We start from the raw sequence: 26,972 nt of genomic DNA on the forward strand, positions 1-26,972 counted from the left end.
GTCTGTCGTGATGAAAAAGGAGCTGTGCAGAAAGGCAAAGCTCTCAATTTACTGGTCAATCTATGTTCCTACCATCACCTATGGTCATGAGCTATGGGTAGTGACCGAAAGAACGAGATAGCGAATACAAGCGGCTGAAATGAGTTTCCTCCACAGGGTGTCTGGGTTTTCCCTTAAAGATGGGGTGAGAAGCTCGGTCATCCGGGAGGAACTCAGAGTAGAGCCACTGCACCTCCGCATCGAGAGGAGTCAGATGAGGTGCCTCGGGCATTTGATCAGGATGCCTCTTGGATGCCTCTCTGTTGAGGTGTTCAGAGCACGTCTAACCGGGAGGAGGCCCCGGGGAAGACCCAGGAAACACTGGAGGGACTATGTCTCCCGGCTGGCCTGGGAACACCTCGGGATTCCCCTGGAAGAGCTAGTAGAAGTGGCCGGGGAGAGGGAAGTCTGGGCATCTCTGCTCAAGCTGCTGCCCCCGCGACCCGATCTCGGATAAGCGGAAGAGAATGGATGGATGAAGTGAAAGACAAAATTAATACAATATGCTAATTGGCTCCGCCAACATCTGTTTATTTCTTTAGATTCTCTTTTATGTATTAGGTTTTATTTTGTTTGTATACAATATTTGTTCATTGTAAATACATTTTTCTTATGTTGAAAGAATTTAACAAAAAATTGTGGTGGTTTTTTGGGAGCTGGCACCAAATTAATTGATTTCAATGGGGAAAACTGATTTGAGACACGAGCATTTTGATTTACGAGCTCGGTCACGGAATGAATTAAACTAGTATCTCAAGGTACCACTGTACTCTGACCCTGTCATCTAGTCATCACAATTTAGCTTTTGTCAAAACTGCTCAAATCCTTATGGCTTCCAATACACTTTCACAAGAACGGACTGATCACTTGCTGCCCAATACATCTTGCCCCTTAAAAGGTGCCATTCTAATGAGATAATCAGTGTTATTCAGGTCACCAGTCAGTGGGTTCAATGTTGCAGTTGATCATTGAATAAAATATAAGTGAGTATACTAGTTTTGAATCACATCCCTTTCACATTAGGTCTATATAACATTAGTGGGTGTTCATTTTGACATTTTACCAATACAGTATTTGTGTTTGCATCACCTGTGCACGTCACACCACACAACAAAGTGATTTGGCTCCAGTTCATGCAGACACACTTGAAACCTGGGTATGTGATCTGATTAGGATACAATGCAAGTTGAAAATTAGCTATAAGTCAGATTGGAGTGGTACTGTAAAGGTAGCTGAACTTTGTTCTTGATTGTCTTAGTAAATAATTTCAAATGTACACAATGTTTGCAAAAGAGATCAACAAAGGCCTATTTAAACAACTGACAGCAGAGGTGAGGACTGCAGCTCCTGTAACTGCTTACAAAGTAACAAAAAATGTTCTGTGTTTAAGAGCATAGGTTCTTAAACCTGTCTGAATTTGGGTTGAATGGAGTTGTGATTCACAGACGTAATTTATGAGAAAGTGTTATGTATGGTTTGCAAGGTTTTTCACAAATGGTCACAGTGGGCAGTTTAAGCAAACACCATTGCACCAGTACAACATGTTATATCAGCGATTCTCCAAATGGGACCGCCCCTGTCCCCATCCAATGGAAGTGTCCCAGACAGTGATTCTGCAAGGGGGAACAGGATGAATACCAGTGGCGATTCTCCAAGGGGTATCTGGGATAGATAGTGGCAGAGATTCTGGGTCACAAAGACCAAAAAAAATGGCAAAATTGAGAAGTGAGAAAAGAAAGATTAAGAATCACTGTTTTAGAGTATAGAATTTCAGGATTGCATGCACTACATATCATGTACTTTATGAAAACATCCAATACAACACATAGAAATAAATGTTATCTGCAAATAATTAATAAAACACATAAGGCAAAAGCTTTGAAAGTTCCTTCATATTCGCAGCTTCCTGGAGAACACTAGTGGTGTTCGGGCAAGTGTTAAATTACACAATTCTTGCTAACAAATACCAGACTTTGGATTAGTAAATCCATTAAAAAAGTTGAATAAAAGAAAAAATGCAGTTATGAACATACATAACCTACCTGGGAAAACTGATACAGCACCAGAGGGTATCTTATTAAATGCAGAAAAACTGGGATCTAAAAAGAAAAAGAAACAAGAGCCTAGTGTACACTTTCAACATTAAAAGACCACACTGTGAATGTCTGCAACTTATTTTAAATGATTTAAGATTAAGATCCCTTTAAAGAATTCACCAATAATTGTGCAAAGTCTAGGTTGGCTGGTCTCTTTTTTACCATAAATCACACATAGTTCAATACTTGCATGTGACACAGCATTCAAAAAGTAAAATTCAAAATATTCATTTGTTATTAGAAATAAATCTTTCCTGAATTCAGGCACAGGCTATGTACACTATGTATAAATGTAAAATAGGAACAGAAGAATATAAAACCTTACAATACTAACATACAGTAGAAAAGAAAGGTAAGAGGTGATTTTTTTTTTAATGTCCAGCAATAAGACCTTTTAAAACATAGAACATGAAGAATGAATACATTATATACAGTAGTGTCAAGAAAAGGTAGTTAATCTTTTTTAAATATCATTTTGACAGTAAATTTCTATTTGTACATCATGCACTCTTTTAGTAAAGTTCAGCCAAAAAAGGAAGAAAGAAAACTAAAAAAAACATTAAAAAAATTAATCCCTCTTCAGTACTTGATAGAATCAGATCTAAGCAATTACAGTAGGGGGGCTTTCTGCGCAAGTATCTATTAATTTTGCACAAAGGGATGGAGCACAAATTGCCTAATCCCTCTTTCAAAATTGCTCAAGCTCTGCCAAGTTAGCTGGGCAGCAGCAGTGGACAGCCTTTAAGTCTCACCACAGACATTCAATGTGGTCAGGACTGAGCAACTCAAGAACATCAATTTTCTTCATTTTAAGCCACTTAATTGTTGCTCTGACAGTGTGCTTTGGGATATTGTCCTGTTAAAACACAAACCACTTCCCCAGTTGAAGCTTTCTTGCAGTGGGGAAAATGATTTTTCTCAAGGATCAATTATTTAGTGTTTTAGATTTGTAATTAACTTAGGCCACTTTGCAGAGGTCTGTTTTCACTTTGACATTAAAGTCTTTTTCTGTTGATTGATATCAAAAGCACTGCATTAAATCCACTGTGATTCAATATTGTATGATAATAAAATGTGAAAACTTCCAAGGGGCGAATACTTTTTAATAGGCATAGTATATGCATATAAAATAATGGAGCCATTTCAAAACATCAAATCTCAGCGAAACTCGGATACAAAACAGTAATCAATACAAGGAAATGGAGTTGAAGGCAGAAAAATATTTCCCAGGTGCCACCATTAGCTGTGTGTGTACCAGCCAGCAAACCAAGACCATGAACATTTACCATGTAGGGTTAGGTGAAAAAAGATTCTATGGCGGGGAATGGAAAATGTAATCCTTCCTCTACATTTTAAAGTAAGAATAAGTCATTCTTTCATTCTACAATGAACTGCAACATTTTAGAGAGTTTCATGTTTTAATGAGCACACAATGAGCTATCGTGTACCAACTGACACAAATAAAATATTTTGTCTGAAGATTTAACAAAAACTAACCTGCATTATTCATTTGCTTAGTCCAGCCTTCATCTCTTTCTTGTTTTGTTGTGTCCACAAAAAGATCACCCTGCAAAAAAGAAAAAAAAAATTGTATTCTAATACAAACAAATGCACATTCAAACCACTGCTACACAGCACATTACAAAGAAATCCTCCCCAAATAAATCCCAAAGATGTGCATGTTAGATTAATTGGAGCATCAAATCTATGAACAGTATGTAGTCAAGTTACAAACATTTAATAGATTAATTTGGTATTTAAAAAAGTGACATGTCAACAATTTAATATCAATCCATTCATTTGCTTTAATTATCGGAGGGTGGAAAGAAAGTGATAACCCCGGACAAGCTGTTTGTAGTTGAGTATATTAGCATACTCATTCAAATTCTTCTTCATCCAGGAAATAATTACATTTTGTTTAGGTTAGGTTTCAAATGTCTGAACACAATTAAATATTACTGGCACCCAGGCTTCTGATCCCCGGACCCTGAATTGGTTTTAGCAGGTCAAAAAAGGATGGGAAACAAAAACTAATTTTTTAATAGAATAAACAGCTCATCTATGTGAAGATTATTTTATAGTAATCTACCAAATAAGCACACATATGGCCCTGTCTCATTACATGACTTTATTAGCAATTTTAAGTTGCAGAATTCATTTACACAATTTTAGACAGTTGGAGGCAGTTGCAGCATGCACCAGTTGTGTAGTCTAACATCCTTGGTGGATCGGTCCAACTGGTCTGCGATTTACCCTGATGAGATCAAACGGATATGATTTTGTCTTAAAGTGCAGGGACAGGTTGTGTGTGTGTGTCTGAGAGTTGAGAACCAATGAGCGCTCATCTGGAAGTATAATGCACCTAATGCAGCTATGAGAAATAAGGAATGCAAGGTGAAGGTGATTTGGGTATTTTAAGTTGTAAGGCCGAAATACATTCATGGATATGGATTATTAATCTTTTTAATTAGACCCTCCAATGTACACTCATTTTGGCATACTTTGCATCATACCAGCCAGTTAATAACAGGACTTTACATTTATTGCTGCATCAGCGCAGTTGACCTCTATGTGGAATTTGTAAGTTCTCTAGTTTTACTCAAACAGCCTCAAAACATACATGTTTGATTAACTGAAGAATCTCAGCTACCACGCATGACAGACTGAAAGTGTGTGTGTGTCCTGCAAACCAGACTGGAGCCTTGACCCTGTCTAGGTCAAATCTTGTTTCAAAATGCTGTCAGGAGAGACAGTAGCCTCTGATTCAGCTGTACTTGGGATACACATATTTAAGAAAAAGATATTTAATGAAAATTAATTTGAGTTTTGATGGCATGAGAAAATTAAAAACCCTTCTTTGAGACAGTATTAAATGTAACAAAGCTTTACCAAAAAACAACAGATATTGTAAGACCAGACTCTTGTATGACTTTAAATAAAAAAAAAAACTTCAAAGTTCTAACATGTAAGTGAATCTTCAAAGTCAAGCTGCTAATCTTAGTTTAAAAAAAGATACTTATCCAGAAAGTAATAAGCTATTCACCTCTTCATCATCAAATAGTCCCATTCCTCCACTAAACAAACCATCTCTTCCACCGAACGGAGATAAATCCTCATCTTCCACATTTACAGCTTTAAACATTTCTTTATTATCGTCAATATCTAATGAAAGAAAACAGTAAAAAGTTTTCTAAATATCAAATATGACTTTAAACATTTCAAAGGCAGCAAACTGGAATTTGGACAAGAACAAAATAACTAAGTACAAGGCCTAATACCTTGAACAGCAAATTAAGCAGCTTTGCTTTTAGTATTTTCAGGGTGACTTTAAGTGGATATAAAAATCTATCTGCAGTCTACTCAGATCCTTTGACTTTCAAATTAAAATTTAAATAAATGACAAAACAAGAATTTTTATTTTTCCTTTCTAAAAATAAAACTTACCAGCTATCTCTTAAACATACTAATCTAAAGTATTGTTAAAAAAACAAACAAAAAAACAAAACAACACTATATATCAGTGGTTGAATAGTTAATGTTAAATACAACTATGTAATCTTTATTCAACTGCATTGCTCCCAACTTTACCAAAGTGGTCAGAGTTACTTTTATTACTATTATTTTATTAAACTTCTGTGAAGGATGAACCGGCAATCCCAGCCAGTATAGACACCTCTCCCTTACCTGGCCAGGAGGGCTTGATAAAGGAAGGCTAGGGAAGGACGTGGAAGGATGTTACAGAGGCTACGTCTGGAGTAGCATCCTAAGAACCATTGATTTGTACCCAGGATGGACTTGGGAACCTGTATGTTTAGCACAGTAGTCAACTGCTTGCTATGTGAAGAGCATCCCCCATACACTGGGTGGTAGCATCCCATCTGGCAAGTGCCAGTATGGACACCCTTAGGCCAGCATGGAAGATGTGTGCCCTGTCAGGTTCTGTGGGGGCAGCCAATGGGGAACTCTTGGACTGTGATGATACAGGGACCATGGTGGTCCTGCCTGATCTGGAAGTGCTTTCCAGGGGCAACAGATTAAGCACTGGATGTACTCTCAGGTCCGGAGGCAAAAGTGAGCTCTTGTTGATCTCCATGTTTCCATTAGGTCAGATTATCTTAAGGTATAACGTGAGCTACCACACCTATGCTGATGACACACAACTGTATTTATCAATAGCGCATGATGACCCCGACACTCTTGGTTCACTGACCCAATGTCTTTGTTGTGCTTCTGAACAGATGAGTAGTAATTTTCTCAAACTGAATAAGAAATTTTAATGATTGGCAAAAATGGATATAAATGAGGGTGTAAGAAATAAACTTGATCCTTTAGGCTTAAAAGTCAAGACAGAGGTAAAACTTTAAATCTCATATTAATCAGATTACTAGGTCAGCATTTTTTCACTTAAGAAATATAGCAAAAGTAAGACTTCTTATAACTTTGCAAGATGCTGTGAAACTAGTTCACACTTCTGATTTCAGTCGGCTAGATTACTGCAATGCACTCCTCTCAGGACCACCCAAAAAATACATCAATCGATTGTAATGAGTGCAGAATGCAGCTGCTAGAACCTTAACTAGGAAAAGAAAATCCAAGCACATCTTTCCAGTTCTGCTGTCACTACACTGGTCACCTGTATCATTTAGAATTGACTTTAAAATACTGCTTATGGTTTATTATTTAAAGCCTTAAATAATCTCACTCCATCCTATATTTCAGAATGTCTTTCACCTTACACTCCAAATCGTAACCTTAGATCTTCAAATGAGTGCCTGCTTATAACTCCAAGACTTAAACTAAAAAGAAGTGTTGAGGCGGCATTCTGCGGTTATGCACGTAAAATCTGGAATAGCTTACCAAAAGAAATTCACCAGGCTAATACGGTGGAGCACTTTTAAAAAAACTGCTAAAAACTCATTATTTTAACATGGCTTTCTTACAGGGTATAGCTTCATTTTAGTATAACTCTGATATTCTGTATATGCATTTAATAATCATTTTTTCGTGGCTCCGAAATCACTAACCCCTACTTTTTCTGCTTTTCTTTTTCCAGTTTTCTGTGGTGGCCACCACCACCACACCACCATCAAAGCACCATGCTGTCCCTACATTGATGGATTAAATGCCAGAGGTCCACATGACCATCATCCTCAAATTCTTCTATGTGAAGCCTGAAAACCATGATCATTTATGTTAGGTAAAATGCCTAGAGGGGGCTGGGCGGTGTCATGGCTTGGAGTTTTTTTTTGTTTTCTGCCCTCCCTGGCCATCGGACCTTACTCTTATTCTATGTTAATTAGTATTGCCTAATTTTATTTTTATATTTTTGTCTTTTGTTTCTTCTCCTTCTTCATCACGTAAAACACTTTTTCATACAAATGATGTAGCTCAATGGTCTATATAAATAAATATTGTTGTTGTCCATTCAACTCAGGAAGAGTTTGAGTTGGGTGTGGAGGAAAGAGTGGAGGTAGAGAAAAGCAAAAGAACAAAAGAAGGCCATACTGAGGTATTGTTCAAATTAAAAGCACTTTAGTTGAACTGAGATTGTTGTGGTGTGATTGTGTCTGGAGGGTTTTGGGCTCAGTGGCACCCTCTACAGGCTACACTTGCAACATTTCTTTCTAAAGTTTTAGAGCAAAAGGTATGTCATCATAAAAAGTAAAACTTCCATGAAAATTTTAAATGTTTTTTTCCTCATGTCTCATCCAAAGCCGCCTTTAACTTGTATTAAAACGCTATTGTGATATTGTATGAAGCAGGATATGCTAAAAGTATTATGCTTACAGTTTTTGCAATGAAAGATCATGGCAGCACTATTATTTACTTCATTATTACCAGATCATTTTCAGTAAGTGTGCAAGTATAATGGAGCAGTATATTATTCTCATCTTTGTTTTAATGAAGTGTTCAGTAGGCCACAGTGATGGAATCAGCTTCATTATCCTTCATTAGCCAGCAGCCATATCACCCTGTAGCCCTAGACTGGTTGCCCACGGAAGCTAAGCAGGGTTGAGCCTGGTCAGTACCTGAATGGGAGACCTTCTGGGAAAAACTAGGTTGCTGCTGGAAGAGGTGTTAGTGAGGCCAGCAGGGGGTGCTCACCCGGTGGTCTGTGTGGGTCCTAATGCCCTAGTATAGTGATGGGGACGCTATACTGTAAAAAAGCACCGTCTTTCGGATGAGACGTTAAACCGAGGTCCTGACTCTCTGTGGTCATTAAAAATCCCAGGATGTCTTTCGGAAAGAGTAGGGGTGTTACCCCGGCATCCTGGCCAGATTTGCCCATTGGCTTCTGACCATCATGGCCTCCTAATCATCCCCATACACTGATTGGCTTCATCACTCTGTCTCCTCTCCACCAGTAAGCTGGTGTGTGGTGGGCGTTCTGGCGCACTATGGCTGCCGTCGCATCCTCCAGGTGGATGCTGCACACTGGTGGTGGTTGAGGAGATCCCCCCCTTGTATGTAAAGCGCTTTGAGTGCCTTGAAAAGCGCTATATAAATGTAATAAATTATTATTATTATTATTATCCTCCTTATTAGCAGCCATTAGTAAATGCAATTTGTTAACATAATGTTAACTTCCTCTCGCATGCTGATAATACTCAGCTGTATTTGTTCAAAAAAAAAAAAAAAACGAACATGCTTCTCAGATTACATTATTAATAGACTGCTTTAGCAAGGTGAAACTGTGCTTTTCTTCAGTAAGTGCCTTAAATGGCTGTTAATCCTGCAAATGGTAAGGCAATTCTGACAATTGAAAGGCCTTATGAAGGCCTTACATTTTAAGCAGATTGAACCTTGAGTTTTCTCCTCTTAAACGCTATTGAAGACCTGTTTCAAGCTTAGAAACACTGTACTCAACATTTAATTCAAAAACATTCTAGCAAGGATAATAACTAAGATGAGACTATATGATCATATAACTCAAGATCTTAAATTGCCATCCTGGTCCTTATGCTTGCGCTAAAGTTTGCACAAATGATGTAGATCTTCTTAAAATTACTAAGACAAATAAAACCACAGCAGGATGTACTGTATAATCTTAAAGCTCAGAAATGTTCTACCCATCAAGATTAAACAACCTGCCTAATGATGACTTAAAAAGAATACTAATTTCCTAAAACCTTTCCTTTAAAAGTCTTTTTTTTTTTTTTTTTGAAAATAACATTGGTGCGACTGTGACTTATCTATTTGTAGTTCTTTTCATACTGGTTCGACTAACTTAAATGCCAAAAGTTGTGTTTTTTTTCTCCTTTATGCTAATAATTACAGCTTTCATAACACATTCAGCCATGTATATTACCACTTTGGCAGTTACAGCTGAGGAAGGTTATCTCATGAAGGGGCATAAGGAGGAGGAACGATCAATTACTAGATTAACTGTAAAGCTTTCACAACAAACTGCAAATAGGAAACTATGAATTCCTACCAAATAAGCTAGAGTTCCATATTTAAAAAAAATTAAAAAAACACCAAAGGAGCAAACATTTAAGAAACACTAAACGCAAGGTTGAACCAAAACCAAATACAATTATGTTTACATCCACTTTTCTTATTAAAACCAGGAAAATAAAAACAGATAAAACAACACCATTTATAACACTTATAATCTTCATTTCAATAATGACAGGAAGAAGTATTTGTCACTCAGATTGATCAGAGCCCTACATTTACTTGACTAAGCAATTTCGTATTTTCTTTACCATGCCCAAAAAATTTCAGCCCAGCAGAAACTGGTTAATTAACCAAAAAAAAAATGCAGAGAGAGTGAAGATTAGTGTTCATCAATAGGGACGCTATAATATACATGGAGTATGACAAATAAATGTTAAACAAAACCTTTTACAACTTATTAATGACATGTTGAATGCTAACTCTGCCTAAATTGAATGTACTGCCAGGAGAAAAGAGAAAAAAAAAGAAGACAGCCCAGTCCTACCCTGAAGTTGCTCTTTTTTGGTTGCCTTTTTCCCTTTACCCTTCTTCTTAATAGCAGCTGGCACAGATGAAATTGTTTCTAGAGTAGTGAAAAATATGAGACTTCAATATTTAGGAAGATAAACCATAAATATGAGCAAGGTAAATATATACAGAAGACATACTCATTATATTAGTTACAGTATTGGTAGTGTTTATCACCTAAAACCTTTTTTCAGCTCTAATTTTGGCAGACATGGTGGTGCAGTTAGTGTTGCTTCTGTACTCTGGGTGAACATAAAGACACATACATTTAAGGTGAACTGGTGATTCTAAATTGGCTAACGCGGTTGTGTGAGAGTTTCAAGCAATGGACTGGAATTGAAACCAGGGATGGTCCTGCAGGAAAGACGATTTTGCTGTTGGGATAAGCTCCGGGCCCCTGCATTGGCATAAGTAAGCTTAGAAAAACAAACAAATGAATAATTCTATTCTTTTATTTTTTTTTTAGCTTGTCAGATCTTTGAAATGGGTGAAGGGTATCAAAAAAGTTGTAAAAGTATAACATAAACATAATTTGTGATATTTCATTACATACGTTTGGGTAATGTTATTATTAAATCTTTTGTAACAGTAACAAACTTATAGCTCTTTAATTTTGGGGACAATTATGAGCAAATTCAAGCCAAAAAAACAGATTTAACATAGAAATTTTTATACACATATGAATATTGCTTACTTGCACAGGCTAAATGCAAACTGTTACAGGATAAGTTCACTATTTTTTCAGTTATTTCTTCATGATCATGGTATACAGGTCAAATTCCATTACAACAAAGTGCATCCCGAAGCTCAATTGCCACATCTGTGGAAGGTGGTTTGTTCATTGCCAGGGCAGGGCAACTGTAGGCTCAAAGCGCTGCAGCAGAGCAGCACGGACACAAATCCAAAAAGATCGCGGTCACAGTTTAAGTCCCTGCCTTGCACCCCAAAACATGAGGCTGAGTCTAAGTACTTTAGCAAAACCAGCTTTATTCAGCTTAAAACAGGAACAGCATGGTTATTTATTGTAGTGGGATCTACCACTCTCTTGTACACTGACACAGTAATCAGGCAGGGTTGTGACCAGGTTAGTGGCCAAGTAATACCGTTACCTGCATTTATAATGTTCCTTGCATCATCCATCGAGATCTTTTCAGAGTTGCATCGGCAGCGAGCCGCTGCAGCACTGTGAGTCTGCTGTTACCCCGGCGCCGGATAAACAATCTTCCACAGACGCGGTGATCGCACTTAGGGATGCTCTTCGGAGTTCTTGCTTTTTCTTGAATGAGTGGAACCACATAAAAACTGCTTTTTTGACATTTTCAAATGCAGCAGTTTGCATATGTTTGTGAGGAGGCCCCGTCGATGGCAAAATTCCAAATTCACTGGCAACATCTTTTTTCTTTTTGCTGGAATAGAGAGCCGCAAAAATTTCAAATTCACTGTTCTCATTTTTCCGTGTCTGCCATTTCTATAGGCGGGCGACAATGAGTTAAATTCCAATGGATGTTTTTCAAATGTTGGCAAACGATAAGCAAAAGGTATCACTGAAAACACAGCAAAAAACAGTATGAGGAAAGTTCAAAGAAAGAAAAAATTTTACAGTGTTTCTGTTCAGGGATCGTTGTGCACAACTGAGCTGTGATCACAGAACTTCAGGCATTTCAAGGTCTTTTGGGCACTTTGTTGTAATGAAAGTATCTGCTGAATGTATTTCGTAGTAACGAGATTTCTATAGACTCTGTCATATGGGGAAACTGTCGGGACTGTAAAAATACTTCATTGTAATGAAAATTTCACCGTAATGATATTCATTGTAACGGAATTTGACGTGTATATTAATTTGCCACATGAAATTATGTTCCTAAAATGGAGCATTTTTTATACATTTTAAAAAATATCTAGCCTGCTATTGCTTTTTAAAATGAGAGGGTACCAGTATCCAAATATGAAAACAAATGCCTTAAACTTACCAAATGTGATAATTTCTTAAACCAAGGGTGTTATCGACTATTGATTCACATCTTACAACTGCACACATGTTGCAAAATATCATATATATTTTATTATATGAAAGGAAAAAAGCAAAAATGTTTTGTAAGATTCAGCCATTTTAAAATGAAACCAACTATGCACTTCACCTTTCTACTCATCTTCCTCTACACAAACCTTTCATCAGCAAGTGGTGTGGTTTCCTTCAGGATATACTTTTCACCTCTAAAGATCATCTCCAAGAGTTGTTACAGACATTACTGCACATTGATACCCAGGATGTGAATTGCTGTCTCTGTTCTGCAGATGACTAAACACACAACCACTAACAATCTTCCACACAAAAGATGGATGGATGCAGTTTTTTAGTAACTGAAAAACAATACGGACACATTTCCAGGATTCCGTGTTAAAATAGATATCTTCTACAGTTAAACACACTGAATGACATGAATCAATACATAAATATCTTTTTTTTTTAGTGTTGGGAATATACCTCTGTATGATTCATATGCATGCCAGCATTTGGTGTGTGCACCTGCCCTTCACCTCCATTTTACAGAACATGAGCAGGTTAGGTATTTTGATTTTGAAAAGAGAAAAAAAAATTATTAAAAAAAAAATGAGAACATAATTTCATGTGGCAAATGACTATATATCATGGCTGTGCAGAAATAACTTCAACTTAGTTGAAAAATAACAAACTTATCCTTTAATTCCAAAAAGTACTAAAAGCCATAAAACAATAGCTGAACAATCAGCTACATCAAATGTTTGAACATAATCATTAAAACTGAAAGTGCTGCTATACTTCATTATTGAATATAATTAATTCTACTTTCATTTAGGAATATGATAGTGGTAAAGTGGAGAGATTATGTACAGTGCTGTGAACACACAACAAAGGGCCTCAGAACTTTAGAAAAAGAGCAGTATTATAAAAAGAGAACCCGAGTGAACACACAGTACAGTTTTTAAGTCATACTTTCATTATTCAAGGGACAAGGTTGCACAATATCCTTCTCACTATGTGAAAAAGCAATTGCTCCCACAGTTTCAATAATGGGCACAACCTGCCCCAGCATATCAATGGGGTTTAATTCAGAACTCTGACTAGGCCACTTCAAAACTTTCATTTTGTTTTTTCCAAGTCATTCAGTTTTGTTTTGAGTCACTATTCAGCTGCATAAACACAATTATAATTCAGCTTCATGTTAAGGACAGATGACTGTACATCCTCTTTAAGAATATTCTGGTAAAATGCAAAATTATTTTTTCCAACAAAAATGTTTTAGAAGTATGGCAAGTTCACTGGCCATTAGTGTACCACTGAATGCATTGGGACCACATTATTGGCCGTCAGAAAAAAGGGTGAGGTGATATTTTGAAAATAACAGTTGTTATGAAGTCCTCTAATTTGCAATTCCCTGGGATTTCTAATCATGTAATCTGATACTCAAATTACAAGATCAGCAACAACAGTCATCAAACATTCAAACCCTTCTCATTACAAGTCATGAAGTGTGACAACTTTAATAGAACAAAATTTAGCAGTATCCTTTACCTGCTTGATCTTTATCCTCCTTGTTTTGTACATCATCTTTAATTCGAGCAGCAAGTTCATCCACAAATGAGGAAGAGCCAGTCATCTTCTAGATTAGCAAACAGTATTGATTAATATAAAATACAAAACATATAGAAAGGAAAAATCATTGCTTTTATTACCTTTACTTCTTCTTCATCTTCTTCGTCTTTGTCTGAATCGCCAAAAATGTCAGAGTCCTCTTCCTCATCATCACTGATCATTGATGACTTCTATAACACAGAGAGAGATATTAAACATTTCACATACATTTTAAAAATCATTTCACAGTATGGGTAAATACCAATAGTACTCTGCTATAACTAATGAAGAAACCAAACCAACCACATAGAATTGATGGATGTACAAAACCATTAACTTTCATTTTATGTAGGAAATGAGATTCTAATCTTGTGTCAAACAGGTAGATGCACCTACAAGATATGGGGTGACACAATGGCACAGTGGTTAGCACTACTGTTGTCATGAGGGCAAAACAGTTCACACAACACAAGTAAGTGGACAACATTATCAGTAGCAGGCCATGGAGTGGGAAATACATGTAAGTTGGTCACTGTCAGGTAGCCCAAGGACTGGCCAATAGCTTCCTGGGGTACTGGCATTGAGAAATGGGTGCAAAGACTGCTTGGAAGGCCAGGTCAGATCAAGAGCACTGTGCAGGCTTAACATGTTGCGCAGTTATGTAAAGATATTGTGGAAAGAGTAACAAAGCAACATTGTCATGTTTACAGAGTACACCTCACCTTGGATCAAAAAGCTACATGTATAAAAGGCAGGAATACTTCCAAATGTGCACACACACACACACACACGCACTTATATTTACAGTATCTTACATATACAATGTATATGTAAGATACTGTACAGTATATACAGTGAGATGTCAAGCAAAATGACACCTTTTATTGGCTAACTAAAAATATTACAATATGCAAGCTTTTGAGGCAACTCAGGCCCCTTCTTCAGGCATTACATCTTGCTTGACTTCTATCTATCTACTGTACAGTGTGTGTGTGTGTGTATATATATATATATATTAATATATATATTAATTCATAGATTCCCAGGGATATGTCCCCACCGGGACACCGGAAGAAGCCGGGGACTGGAAATGGGACAATATTTTCCCTGGAGCACAGGTGGGCGGCCTTTCTGGAATGCATGGGGGTCACGGAGCTATGAAGCTCAACCCTCTGCAAAGACGCACTTGGACATGTTTAGAGCCTTGGATGGCAGCACTTCTGACACACCAGGAAGTGCTGCCGGAAGAAATTCCAAGGTCACCCGGAGGCGACGTTAGACGGAGTACCTGGAGCCTGTCCGGGTCGTTATAAAAGGGCCCGCCTCCCTCAATAACCTGAGTCGGAGTTGGGAGGAAGGAGACGAAACATTTTGAGGAGGGGAGAGGAGGGGAGGTCATTGTGTAGAGAAGGGAAAGAGAAAGGACTGAGACTGTTGGCATTGTGCTGCTGTGTATTAATAAAAGTGTGCATTTTGGACTTTCTGGTGTCTGTCTGTCTGTGTCAGGGGGCATGCTTTTCATAATATATACACATACACACACATACATATACATTGTACAGTAGATACAGTATCTCACAAAAGTGAGTACACCCCTCACATTTTTGTACATATTTTATTATATCTTTTCATGGGACAACACTGAAGATATGACACTTTGATATAAATTGTATAACAGTGTAAATTTGCTGTCCCCTCAAAATAACTCAACACACAGCCATTAATGTCTAAACAGCTGGCAACAAAAGTGAGTACACCTCTAAGTGAAAAATGTCCAAATTGTGCCCAATTAGCCATTTTCCCTCCCCGGTGTCATGTGACTCGGTGGCCAAGACCATACAGTGGTTTAATAGGACAGGTTCCACTCAGAACAGGCCTCGCAATGGAGAAGTTGAGTGCACATGCTCAGCGTCATATCCAGAGGTTGTCTTTTGAAAATAGACGTATGAGTGATGCCAGCATTGCTGCAGAGGTTGAAGGGGTGAGGGGGTCAGCCTCTCAGTGCTCAGACCATACACTGCACACGGCATCAAATTGGTCTGCATGGCTGTCATCCCAGAAGGAAGCCTCTTCTAAAGATGATGCACATGAAAGACCGCAAACAGTTTGCTGAAGACAAGCAGACTAAGGAAATGGATTACTGGAACCATGTCCTGTGGTCTGATGAGACATAAGATAAGATATACTTATTTGGTTCAGATGATGTCAAGAGTGAGTGGCGGCAACCAGGTGAGGAGTACAAAGACAAGTGTGTCTTGCCTACAGTCAAGCATGGTGGTGCGAGTGTCATGGTTTGGGGATGCATGAGTGCTGATGGCACTGGGGAGCTACAGTTCATTGAGGGAACCATGAATGCCAACATGTACTGTGACATACTAAAGCAGAGCATGATCCCCTCCCTTCAGAAACTGGGCTGCAGGGTGGTATTCCAACATGATAACGACCCCAAACACACCTCCAAGACGACCACTGCCTTGCTAAAGAAACTTAGGGTAAAGGTGCTGGACTGGCCAAGCATGTCTCCAGACCTAAACCCTATTAAGCATCTGTGAGGCATCCTCAAATGGAAGGTGGAGGAGCGCAAGGTCTCTAACATCCACAAGCTCCGTGATGTCATCATGGAGGAGTGAAAGAGGATTCCAGTGGCAACCTATGAAGCTCAAGTGAACTCCATGCCCAAGAGAGTGAAAGCAGTGCTGGGAAATAATGGTAGCCACACAAAATATTGATACTTTCGGCACAATTTGGTCATTTTTCACTTAGGGGTGTACTCACTTTTGCTGCCAGCGGTTTAGACATTAATGGCTGTGTGTTGAGTTATTTTGAGGGGACAGCAAATTTACACTGTTATACAAGCTGTACACAAACTATTTTACATTGTATCAAAGTGTCATATCTTCAGTGTTGTCCCATGAAAAGATATAATAAAATATTTACAAAAATGTGAGGAGTGTACTCACTTTTGTGAGATACTGTAGATAGCTAGCTAGCTGGAAATATTAATACACACAATTACATACTTGTATAGAAATGCTTTTAGCTTCATCCTCCTGTTCATTCAGGTCTTCATCCGAGTGCTGTTTTACAAAAAACAGAACAATCATTAGTGAGAGAACCAAAGAACCTAAAAATTAAATACAAGTAAAAGTGTAATTTTAAAATAACACAAGAAATGTCATTGTTTTCATTAATAAAACTTTATTAAGATTTAAAGTTAGTTAATGTAAACTTGAAAGTATTAAGTGCTGCCAAAAGATCTAAAACTAAAGAATAAATAATTTGTAAAAATGTAAGGCAGCATTATATAAGGACTTACTGAAAGTTACTACAAAATATTACCAATTTTATACAGGGAATGACAGCTTGGATATTGATATTATGTACATACTGAACATATAGTCTGAATTATATATTTTATGTATCACCAGTGATATCAGCAGTGTCACTCAGCTTTGCCAAAGAAATTTCATTACAGTGTCATCAGTTAATTGGGTGTACCAGAAATACTACAGGTATATACTTAGGCACTTTTCTGTATGCAATATTCGTAGGTTTTTCTTTTTAACTAATGGCTAATATAATTGGATTGTAGTGCGTTGTAGTGGTTAAGCTTTTGGACCTGGATTTCAAACCCTAAGGTTGTGGGTTCAAATACTGCTACTAAAACTGTGTGACCATGAGCAAGACACTTCACCTGCCTGTGTTCCTACTGGAAAAACAAAACAATTGTATCTCAAATAGTGTAAGTCACCTTGGATAAAGGCATGAGTGAAATAATACGTAATAATAAAGTTCTTATCATTAGGTCACTGGAGTTGCTTTGTCTTGAATTTCCCATACTCAATTGTCCATGAATAGAACATTCCTATGTTAGATCAATTCCTGCTGTTTTTTTTTTCTTTTCCCAGTGACTTGGCTTTTGTTAATGGTCACTGCAAAACACAATTTTACTACAAATTGTATTTTTTTGAAGGTATATATTATATATAATGTGTCACAGTCCAAATGGTCAAGATACAATTTACAGAGATGGTCAATATAGAGTGGTCAGCCTTCCATTGAGTATGTGTGGTTTATGTGTAGTCTAGCTTTATTTAATTTAGATATTCATTTACAAAACGTAACATAAAAAAAACATATCTGTCATTTTACTAATATATAAACCATAGGATATTTTATACATTTCTTCATTTATTTAACGATCTGTGTTTAATGATACTTTCAAATTAAAATCTAGACATACAAAAATCATTTAAATTACATTGTGTTTCCCCAATCTCTTACCTCTTCTTCACTATCAATGACACTATCTCGATCACTACCTATGGATGCTTCTGTTAAGTAAAATAAAGACAATAGTGCAGTGTTAAAACAATGTTTAAAGGATTTGCCATGAAATATAGTCATTAAACATTTATTACGATAGCACACTGAAGCAGTGTACATTTTAATGCCAAACTAAAGAAGAAAAATGCACACATTATTAAAAACATCTTAATTATTTTATGCTGAGTAATATGTGTATTAGAAAACTCAGGTCTGCCTTCTTATTTGAAATAAATCATTTAAAGTAATATAATAAACTTTATCTTTCATTTGGAAAAAAGATGAGTAAAGAAACAGGCAAACAAGTGGCAATACCTTCACTGGAAAGGTCACCTAATCCCACATCATCTTGCTCCATAAACTGCTGGGAGCCAATTAGGTAGGGCAATGGTCTATCAACATATAAATCCTACAAAAATGAAAATAATAGTCAATCATTGTTCTCAGGGGTAAAACGGGTTGAGTTAAGAAGATCTTGAAATCCTGTTTATGTATTTTAGTAGCTTAATCTGACCTAAACCGATTAAGTAAAGCCCTTAAGCCAAGAGAAACAGCAATAGACGCTGTGTTAAAGTAATCTCTGAGGCTACTGAATTGCTCAACACAGCTTTCTTTTATGAGGTACTGCAGCTTTTTACACCATTAAGCCACTCTCCAGGCACTTCAATTTTCCAATTTAGAAGGAGTTTTTCAAAGTATTTATAAGGTATCTTGATTAATTTGAAATAGACAAATCTCTTCTAATCTGACGTAGACATACAACAAATATGTATCTCATTTACATAATAAATATACAACAGTGAATAGCATACTCAAAACAAACACAATTTGCCATTTTTGAAGGCAAATAAATCGTCTAGTGATTTTTATGCTAAGATTTTTTTTTTTAAGGTCACATATCTTGCCAGCATTAATAATAAACGTTTCGTGATTTGAAGAAATGAGAATATTTTAATATTGTACTTGAAATATTTTGCAGACAGGTCATGAAATTAAATGTTCTTCCAATGCATTTGATGTTTTATATTTGGATGAAACTAACAACAACAACAACAACATTTATTTATATAGCACATTTTCATACAAAAAGTAGCTCAAAGTGCTACTTCACATCTCCAACACCCTTTTCAGATGTTACAAGAAGTCTTTACAAGTATATAACTATTTTAAATGAAAAGCAGGTGATCATTTTTATGAACAAATGATGCCCTGTAAGACACAATAACCTTTATGCAATTAAGGCTTACCTTTGGTTCCAGAATAGGCTCCACTTTGTCATTGCACTCCTCATCCTCTGAATCAGAGTTTCCTGCTTTAATGTCCAGCTGCTCAAATGCCACATCTAGCACTTTTAACCCATAATTCACAGCTTCCTGAATTTTTGGAATTAATTCTGCTTCCTTCTGTTCTCTAGTTTTCTCCTTTCAGAACAAAATAATAGAACAAACCATGGCATGGTCTTATTAATAATAAACAGAACTTATTGATTTAAAAATAGAGTCTTAAATTTGACTATTATTAAAATTGTGCATACAACTTAATAATGGTAAAAATATAAGAAAAAAAAGCACACAACAACAAAACATCAACAACTTGACTAAAGTGAAGGCACTGAAAACACTGGGATCACAGGACATTGCAATGAGTTCTATATTATGTTAATTTAATCTTATACATTATGCTGATTTTCTGCTAGCCAAAGCTTTTAATAATAATAATTTTTTTTTATAGTCACCTCTCAATGCACACAAGGACACCTTACAGAGCACATTAATAGCAACAGTCACAACATAAAATTAATAAAATATTACAGAACAATAAAATCAGAATAAATACAATAAAATTAAATTTAAATTTATCACCTAAAATTATCAGAGACAGAATAAGTACACTAAAACTACGCTGTAAAGAAGATCACCATCCATCTTCTTTACATTCCTGAGTTTTGTTTTCATAAGATGTCAAACCAATTACATATCTTGTAAAGGGTTACATATTGATTTAGCTCTGGGATTTGAATTTACAATCTTGCTATTGACTGTTCAGTGACACAGAATCTGCATTACTAGGTTTGGCTCTTTGTTGTGTCTATCACTTCATGATTCATCGGCTCATATGAATAATGACGATTATTCTGGGTCAGGCCACTACAAAGAGATCCATCTGAATGTAACTAATTGATTTTCTCGGTGGCCCATGGTATAATTAACTTATATGAGAAATTAACCTACAGTAATCATTAAATCAAAATATATTTTACTGTGTACTAGCACGAGTCTAAGCACTTCCTGTCAAACTCCTCATTGTCACCTAACCATACACCCTCCATAAGATATTTTAAAGTGTCATTAGCATAACTCAGAAACAAAGAACAAAAAACAAAAAAGATTTAAGAAAAAGTACCAAAGCACATAGTTTCTGAGTTAACTAAATGTTTATGCCTCTAGGTTTCACAGTGTTAAAGCTAAGGTACATATACATTTACACAGATTTATATATTAAGGGATAAACATGTCTTATGATACCCTTCAACATTACTATTCATAAATACACAATATAGTCATCCAGGTTAGTGCATTTTGTGCATGGTAGGTGTTTGAAATTGATTCCTAGTACAGTATAAAGGTATAGGTATTACAGGTATAAATTGCACCCCAATATGTAATCAATATACTCAACAACTATTACTGTTCTTGTTGAGCACTGAATTGCAAAGGCCATTTGAGAAAAAAAAATGGCCTAATTACAGATATCACAAACAGGTCTCTAGAAAGTGTATTTTTATCAAATAACTAGTTCAAAGGTGTCCAACTCTGCAGTGGGCTCTGGTTTTCCTTCCTGCCACTGTCTTAGTCAGTGACAAATTTCTGCTTGTTTTGTAAGACTCCATCCTCTGAATTGCGTCTTTTTCCTTAAATGGCAGCCAAACAAAAATTACATGTAAATGGAGCCAAAAGATAACTAACCTCAAACTTGAACCAATTTCACTCCATCCCATTTCGTAAGACATTTCCAAGGTAGTTGGTTTTCTTTTTTGTAAGAGCATCGTCAAAATATTTTGTGGAACTAAGCAGATCCACTTTACTAAAATCTTAATCTTTCTTTATTTTCAGATATTATATGATGGACACAAGTTAGTTGGCCATGTGTTGACTAACTTTGTATATCTTTATGGTTATCTGATAATTAATGAAAAAAGAAACAATATAGGGGTATCAGTCTTAAACAGTGCCACAATTAAAAATACGACAAAGGAAGTCAATTAGCAGCAAAACCTGGCCATTGATTAAGAACCTGGTTAGAATGAAAACCTGTAGCCACCGCAGCCCTCCAGGATCAGAGTTGGACACCCCTGATCTACTTAAATGGCCAGAAAGAACCGCAGAGAATATTTTGCACACTTCAAACAAAAGCTGGGCAACTAAATTACATTAGCAGAGCATCTATCAACTACCAACTAATTAATCATAGTAAATTCTGGTGTGTTAGTAGGTAAGCTTTAGCCAAATATAATAGACTTTCAGAAATTTCTTTATTCTACAGGCAACAAATTATTATGAAGAAAGGGTTGCTAAAAAATCATACCTGATCAGAGTTCTTTTCACCAACTTCATGTTTGGAAATGGGCTCTTCAACTTCTTCATCATAAACTCTCTATATATATATATATATATATATATATATATATATATATATATATATATATATATATACTCCTCCTTGAACCGTCACCTTATCGTGGTGGAGGGTTTGCGTGTCCCAATGATCCTAGGAGCTATGTTGTCCGGGGCTTTATGCCTGGTAGAACCACCAAGGCAAACTGGTCCTAGGTGAGGATGAGACAAAGCGGTTCAACAAACCTCCAATGAAGAATAAAACTTTGGACAGCGTTTTCCCTTGCCGGGCCTGGGTCACGGGCCCCCTCTGGAGCCAGGCCTGGAGGTGGGGCTCGATGGCGGCGCCTGGTGGCGGGCCTGCACCCATGGGGCTCGGCGGGCACAGCCGAAGAGGTAGCGTGGGTCCTCCTCCCCATGGGCTCACCACCTATGGGAGGGGCCAAGGAGGTTGGGTGCAGTGTGAGTTGGGTGGTGGCGAGGCGGGGACCTTGGCGGTCTGATCCTCGGCTACAGAAACTGGCTCTTGGGGCGTGGAATGTCACCTCTCTGAAGGGAAGGAGCCTGAGCTAGTGCGCGAGGTGAGAGGTTCGGCTAGATATAGTGGACTCACCTCGGCACAGCTTGGACTCTGGAACCAATCTCCTTGAGAGGGCTGGACTCTCTACCACTCTGGAGTTGCCCGGTGAGGCGCCGAGCAGGTGTGGGCATACTTATGCCCCGACTTGGAGCCTGTGCATTGGGGTTTACCCGGTGGGCGAGAGGGTGGCCTCCCTCCGCCGGGTGGGGAAGGGTCCTGACTGTTGTTTGTGCGTATCGCGAACAGCAGTTTGGAGTATCCACCCTTTTGGAGTCTCTGGAGGGTTGCTAGAGGGCATACCTTCTGGGGATTCCCTCGTTTTGCTGGGAGACTTCAATGCTCCGTGGGCAATGACAGTGAGACCTGGAAGGCGTGATTGGGAGGAATGGCCCCGATCTGAACCCGGCGGTGTTTTGTTATTGGACTTCTGTGCTCGTCATGGATTGTCCATACGAACACCATGTTCAAGCATAAGGGTGTTCATATGTGCACTTGGCACCAGGACACCCTAGGCCTCAGGTCGATGATCGACTTTGTGGTGTGTCGTGGACTTGCGGCCATATGTCTTGGACACTTTCGGGTGAAGAGAGGCGGAGCTGTCAACTGATCACCACCTGGTGGTGAGTTGGCCGATGGTGGGGAAGATGCGGTCAGACCTGGTAGGCCCAAGCGTGTTGTGAGGGTCTGCTGGGAGCGGCTGGCAGAGTCCCCTGTCAGAAGTAGCTTCAACTCCCACCTCCGGCAGAACTTCAACCCGTCCGAGGGAGGTGGGGACATTGAGTCGAATGGGCCATGTTCCGTGCCTCTATTGTTGAGCGGCTGACGGGCTGTGGCGCAAGGTGGTGGTGCCTGTCGTGGCGGCAATCCCGAACCCGTTGGTGGACACGGCGGTGAGGATGCCGTCAAGCTGAAGAAGAGTCCTATAGGACTTTTTGTCCTGTGGGTCTCTGGAGGCAGCTGATAGGTACCGGCAGGCCAAGCGGAGCGGCCGGTTGTTGCTGAGGCAAAACTTCGGGCATGGGAGGAGTTTGGAGGCCATGGAGAGCGACTTTGGACGGCCGAGGAGATTCTGGTCCACCGTCCGGCGTCTCAGGAGGGAAGCAGTGCAGTGTCAACACCGTATATGGTGGGGATGGTGCGCTGCTGACCTCGACTTCGGGGCGTTGTGGGTGGTGGGAGGAGTACTTGAAGACCTCCTCAATCCCACTAACATGCCTTCCAATGAGGAAGCAGAGCCTGGGGACTCTGAGGTGGGCTCTCCCATCTCTGGGACTGAAGTCACCGAGGTGGTCAAAAACTCCTTGGTGGCAGGGCCCGGGGTGGATGAGATCGCCGGAGTTCCTTAAGGCTCTGGATGTTGTAGGACTGTCTTGGTTGACCAGTCTCTGCAACATCGCATGGACATCGAGGACAGTGCCTCTGGATTGGCAGACCGGGGTGGTGGTCCCCTCTTTAAAAGGGGACGGAGGGTGTGTTCCAACTATAGAGGGATCACACTCCTCAGCCTCCCTGGAAAAGTCTATTGGGGTTCTGGAGAGGAGGGTCCGTCGGATAGTGAACCTCGGATTCAGGAGGAACAGTGTGGTTTTAGTCCTGGTGGCGGAACAGTGGACCAGCTCTTCACCCTTAGCAGAGTCCTGGAGGGTGCATGGGAGTTTGCCCGACCGGTCTACATGTGTTTTGTGGACTTGGAAAGGCATTGACCGTGTCCCTCGGGGAATCCTGTGGGGGTGCTCGGGAGTATGGGGTACGGACCCCTGATAAGAGCTGTTGGTCTCTGTACAACGGTGTCAGAGCTTGGTCCGCATTGCGGCAGTAAGTCGAGCCCGTTTCCAGTGAGAGTTGGACTCCGCCAGGGCTGCCCTTTGTCACCGATTCTGTTCATAACTTTTATGGACAGAATTTCTAAGCGCAACCAGGGTGTTGAAGGGGTCGGTTTGGTGGACTCAGGATTGGGTCACTGCTTTTGCAGATGATGTTGTCCTGTTTGCTTCATCAGGCCGTGATCTTCAGCTCTCTCTGGATCGGTTAGCAGCTGAGTGTGAAGCGGCTGGGATGAGAATCAGCACCTCAAATCCGAGAGCATGGTCCTCAGCGGAAAGGGTGGAGTGCCCTCTCAGGGTTGGGGAGAGATCCTGCCCCAAGTGGAGGAGTTCAAGTATCTCGGGGTCTTGTTCACGAGTGAGGGAAGAATGGGCGTGAGATCGACAGGCGGATCGGTGCGGCATCCGCAGTGATCGCGGGCTCTGCATCGGTCTGTCGTGGTGAAAAGGAGCTGAGCCGTAAGGCAAAGCTCTCAATTTACCAGTCGATCTACGCTCCTACCCTCACCTATGGTCATGAGCTATGGGTAGTGACGAAAGAGCGAGATCGCGAATACAAGCGGCTGAAATGAGTTTCCTCCGCGGGTGTCTGGGCTTTCCCTTAAAGATAGGGTGAGAAGCTCAGTCATCCGGGAGGGCTCAGAGTAGAGCCGCTGCTCCTCCGCATCGAGAGGAGTCAGATGAGGTGGCTCGGGCATCTGATCAGGATGCCTCCTGGGCCCTCCCTGGTGAGGTGTTCGGGCACGTCCAACGGGAGGAGGCCCGGGGAAGACCCAGGACACGCTGGAGGGACTATGTCTCCCGGCTGGCCTGGGAGCATGGGATTCTCCGGAAGAGCTGGAAGAAGTGGCGGGGAGAGGAAGTCTGGGCCTCTCTGCTTAAGCTGCTGCCCCGACCCGACCTCGGATAAGCGGAAGAGGATGGATGGATGGATGGATATATATATATATATATAATATATATATATATATATATATATATGTATATATATATATATATATATATATATATATATATATATCCTCTTTAATAAAACCCCTGTGTGCGTCCAGGTGTCCGTGTATGTGAGTCTTCTGGTGAAGTGCGCATGCGCAGGGCCGCGCCGCACATCGCACCGTGCCCCGCGCATGCGCAAGGCACTGTGGACGTACACACACTGGAAGCTAGGCACAGAGTGAATGGCCTAGCCACGGCCGCGCGTGATAACCAATAAAAGACATCATTGCTGGGGAGAGTGCTGATTGGGTAGTCGCGGCCGCGCACATAAAATCCGTTGCTGGAGAGACAAGACATACAGTAATCAGCTGCATACGAGCAGAGATTCAAATACAGTGGAACCTCGGTTCACGAACGTCTCAGAACATGTACAAATCCGTTTACGAACAAAAAGTTCGCCAAACTTTTGCATCTGTTCACAACCACACACTCGGTATACGAACAAGCCAGTTTCCCTTTCGGTTTGTGCGCACCGATGATTTCCGCACGTGTTCAGTCTCTCCCTGTGCAGAGAGAGAGAGAGAGAGACAGACACACACACACAGGCGCGCAGAGAGACACGCACACACAGGCGCGCAAGAGAGACACACACACACACACAGGCACGCAAGAGAGACACACACACAGGAGCGAGAGAGACACACACACACACACACACAGGCGCGAGAGACACACATAGACACAGGCGCGCGAGAGAGACACAAACACACACACAGGCGCGCGAGAGAGACACAAACACACACACAGACGCGAGAGAGAGACACACACACACACAGGCGAGAGAGAGACACATACACACAGGCGCGCGCGTACATTGTTGCAATGTTACTTTTCTTGATGGTTTATTAAATTACGGAGTTTTCAAATGTTCATTTCTTTCCCTGTGCTTAAAACTCATAAAAAAAAAAAGTGTTTTTAGCGAGCGGTTCATAGCACAATAGTGTGAACTCTTGCAGTGTTAGTTTTCTCTGTTGTTCAAGGTTTTCTCAGTATTATTCAATGTTTAGTTTACTATTATGCTGTGCATTCCATGGTATAATTAACTATATTTGTACTTAAAAACTGCACGCCACACATTGACAAAAAAAAATTAAGACAAGAAACAGAATGAGGTCAAGGTACCTTGCCATTTAATATAGACTGTTCCTACTAATGTTTATGCACTACTGTTCTAGCGCCCGTTTTTTGTAAAGGGCTTAATGTCTAGTACATATATATATATATATATATATATATATATATACACACATTTTGAAAATAACGTAACATGATTGTCAATGTAATTGTTTTGTCACTGTTGTGAGTGATGAGTGTTGCTGTCATATATATATATGACCATTACGCGTAGAATTTCGAAATGAAACCTGCCCAACTTTTGTAAGGAAGCTGTAAGGAATGAGCCTGCCAAATTATGTATTGAATAACTGTGACAGGTTCAAGGTATGGACTGATGATGGTACAGGAGATAATTATACTACACAGGTGCACTAGAAGAGTGAAATGTTTAAGCCCTTCACCTATGCTTCTGCATGTGAGTTGATGGCTACCAATGAATTGTTCGGTTATCGCTTTCAAGTCTACCGAAATGGCCAAATATTTTACACCTTTGGAGAACTGCCAATGTGTCTTAAACATCTTAAGATTCACAGGTGACAATTTGAGTAGTGGACACTTTGATGTTTTTTGAATGTTTCAACTCTCAAAAGCTGGATGCGAAGTTATCGATGAAGCCGGTTGTATGCTTACAACGCTTCACAGATGCCGAATGTCACTTCAACACAAGTCCTGCAAATACTAACGCAATTGAAACAAACCATGAAACTCAAATCGATTATGACAGTAGCAATCCAAGCTGTGAGAAAACAGTAAAAAGGAGGCGTGTCAGACGCCGTGGTACATTTTCTGATGCAGCAAGAC

At 39.4% G+C, this 26,972-nt stretch overlaps 1 protein-coding gene across 2 annotated transcripts in view; it reads right to left on the minus strand.

Annotated features, from left to right (window-relative positions):
- The window catches only part of washc2c (WASH complex subunit 2C), a 123,932-nt gene that overhangs the window by 71,913 nt on the left and 25,047 nt on the right, over window positions 1-26,972 (minus strand). For both annotated transcript variants that reach the window (XM_039737973.1, XM_039737963.1), the window contains exons 4-14: window positions 21,628-21,696; window positions 19,290-19,463; window positions 18,358-18,451; window positions 18,001-18,050; window positions 16,737-16,793; window positions 13,818-13,907; window positions 13,657-13,744; window positions 10,081-10,158; window positions 5,179-5,297; window positions 3,633-3,702; window positions 2,082-2,138 (exon numbers count right to left, since the gene is read on the minus strand). In XM_039737973.1, coding sequence (XP_039593907.1) covers window positions 2,082-2,138; window positions 3,633-3,702; window positions 5,179-5,297; window positions 10,081-10,158; window positions 13,657-13,744; window positions 13,818-13,907; window positions 16,737-16,793; window positions 18,001-18,050; window positions 18,358-18,451; window positions 19,290-19,463; window positions 21,628-21,696 — 946 coding nt within the window. The remainder of the gene's footprint in view (window positions 1-2,081; window positions 2,139-3,632; window positions 3,703-5,178; window positions 5,298-10,080; window positions 10,159-13,656; window positions 13,745-13,817; window positions 13,908-16,736; window positions 16,794-18,000; window positions 18,051-18,357; window positions 18,452-19,289; window positions 19,464-21,627; window positions 21,697-26,972) is intronic.

Source organism: Polypterus senegalus, chromosome 1, assembly GCF_016835505.1.
Source record: "Polypterus senegalus isolate Bchr_013 chromosome 1, ASM1683550v1, whole genome shotgun sequence".
NCBI classification, from domain to species: domain Eukaryota; kingdom Metazoa; phylum Chordata; class Cladistia; order Polypteriformes; family Polypteridae; genus Polypterus; species Polypterus senegalus.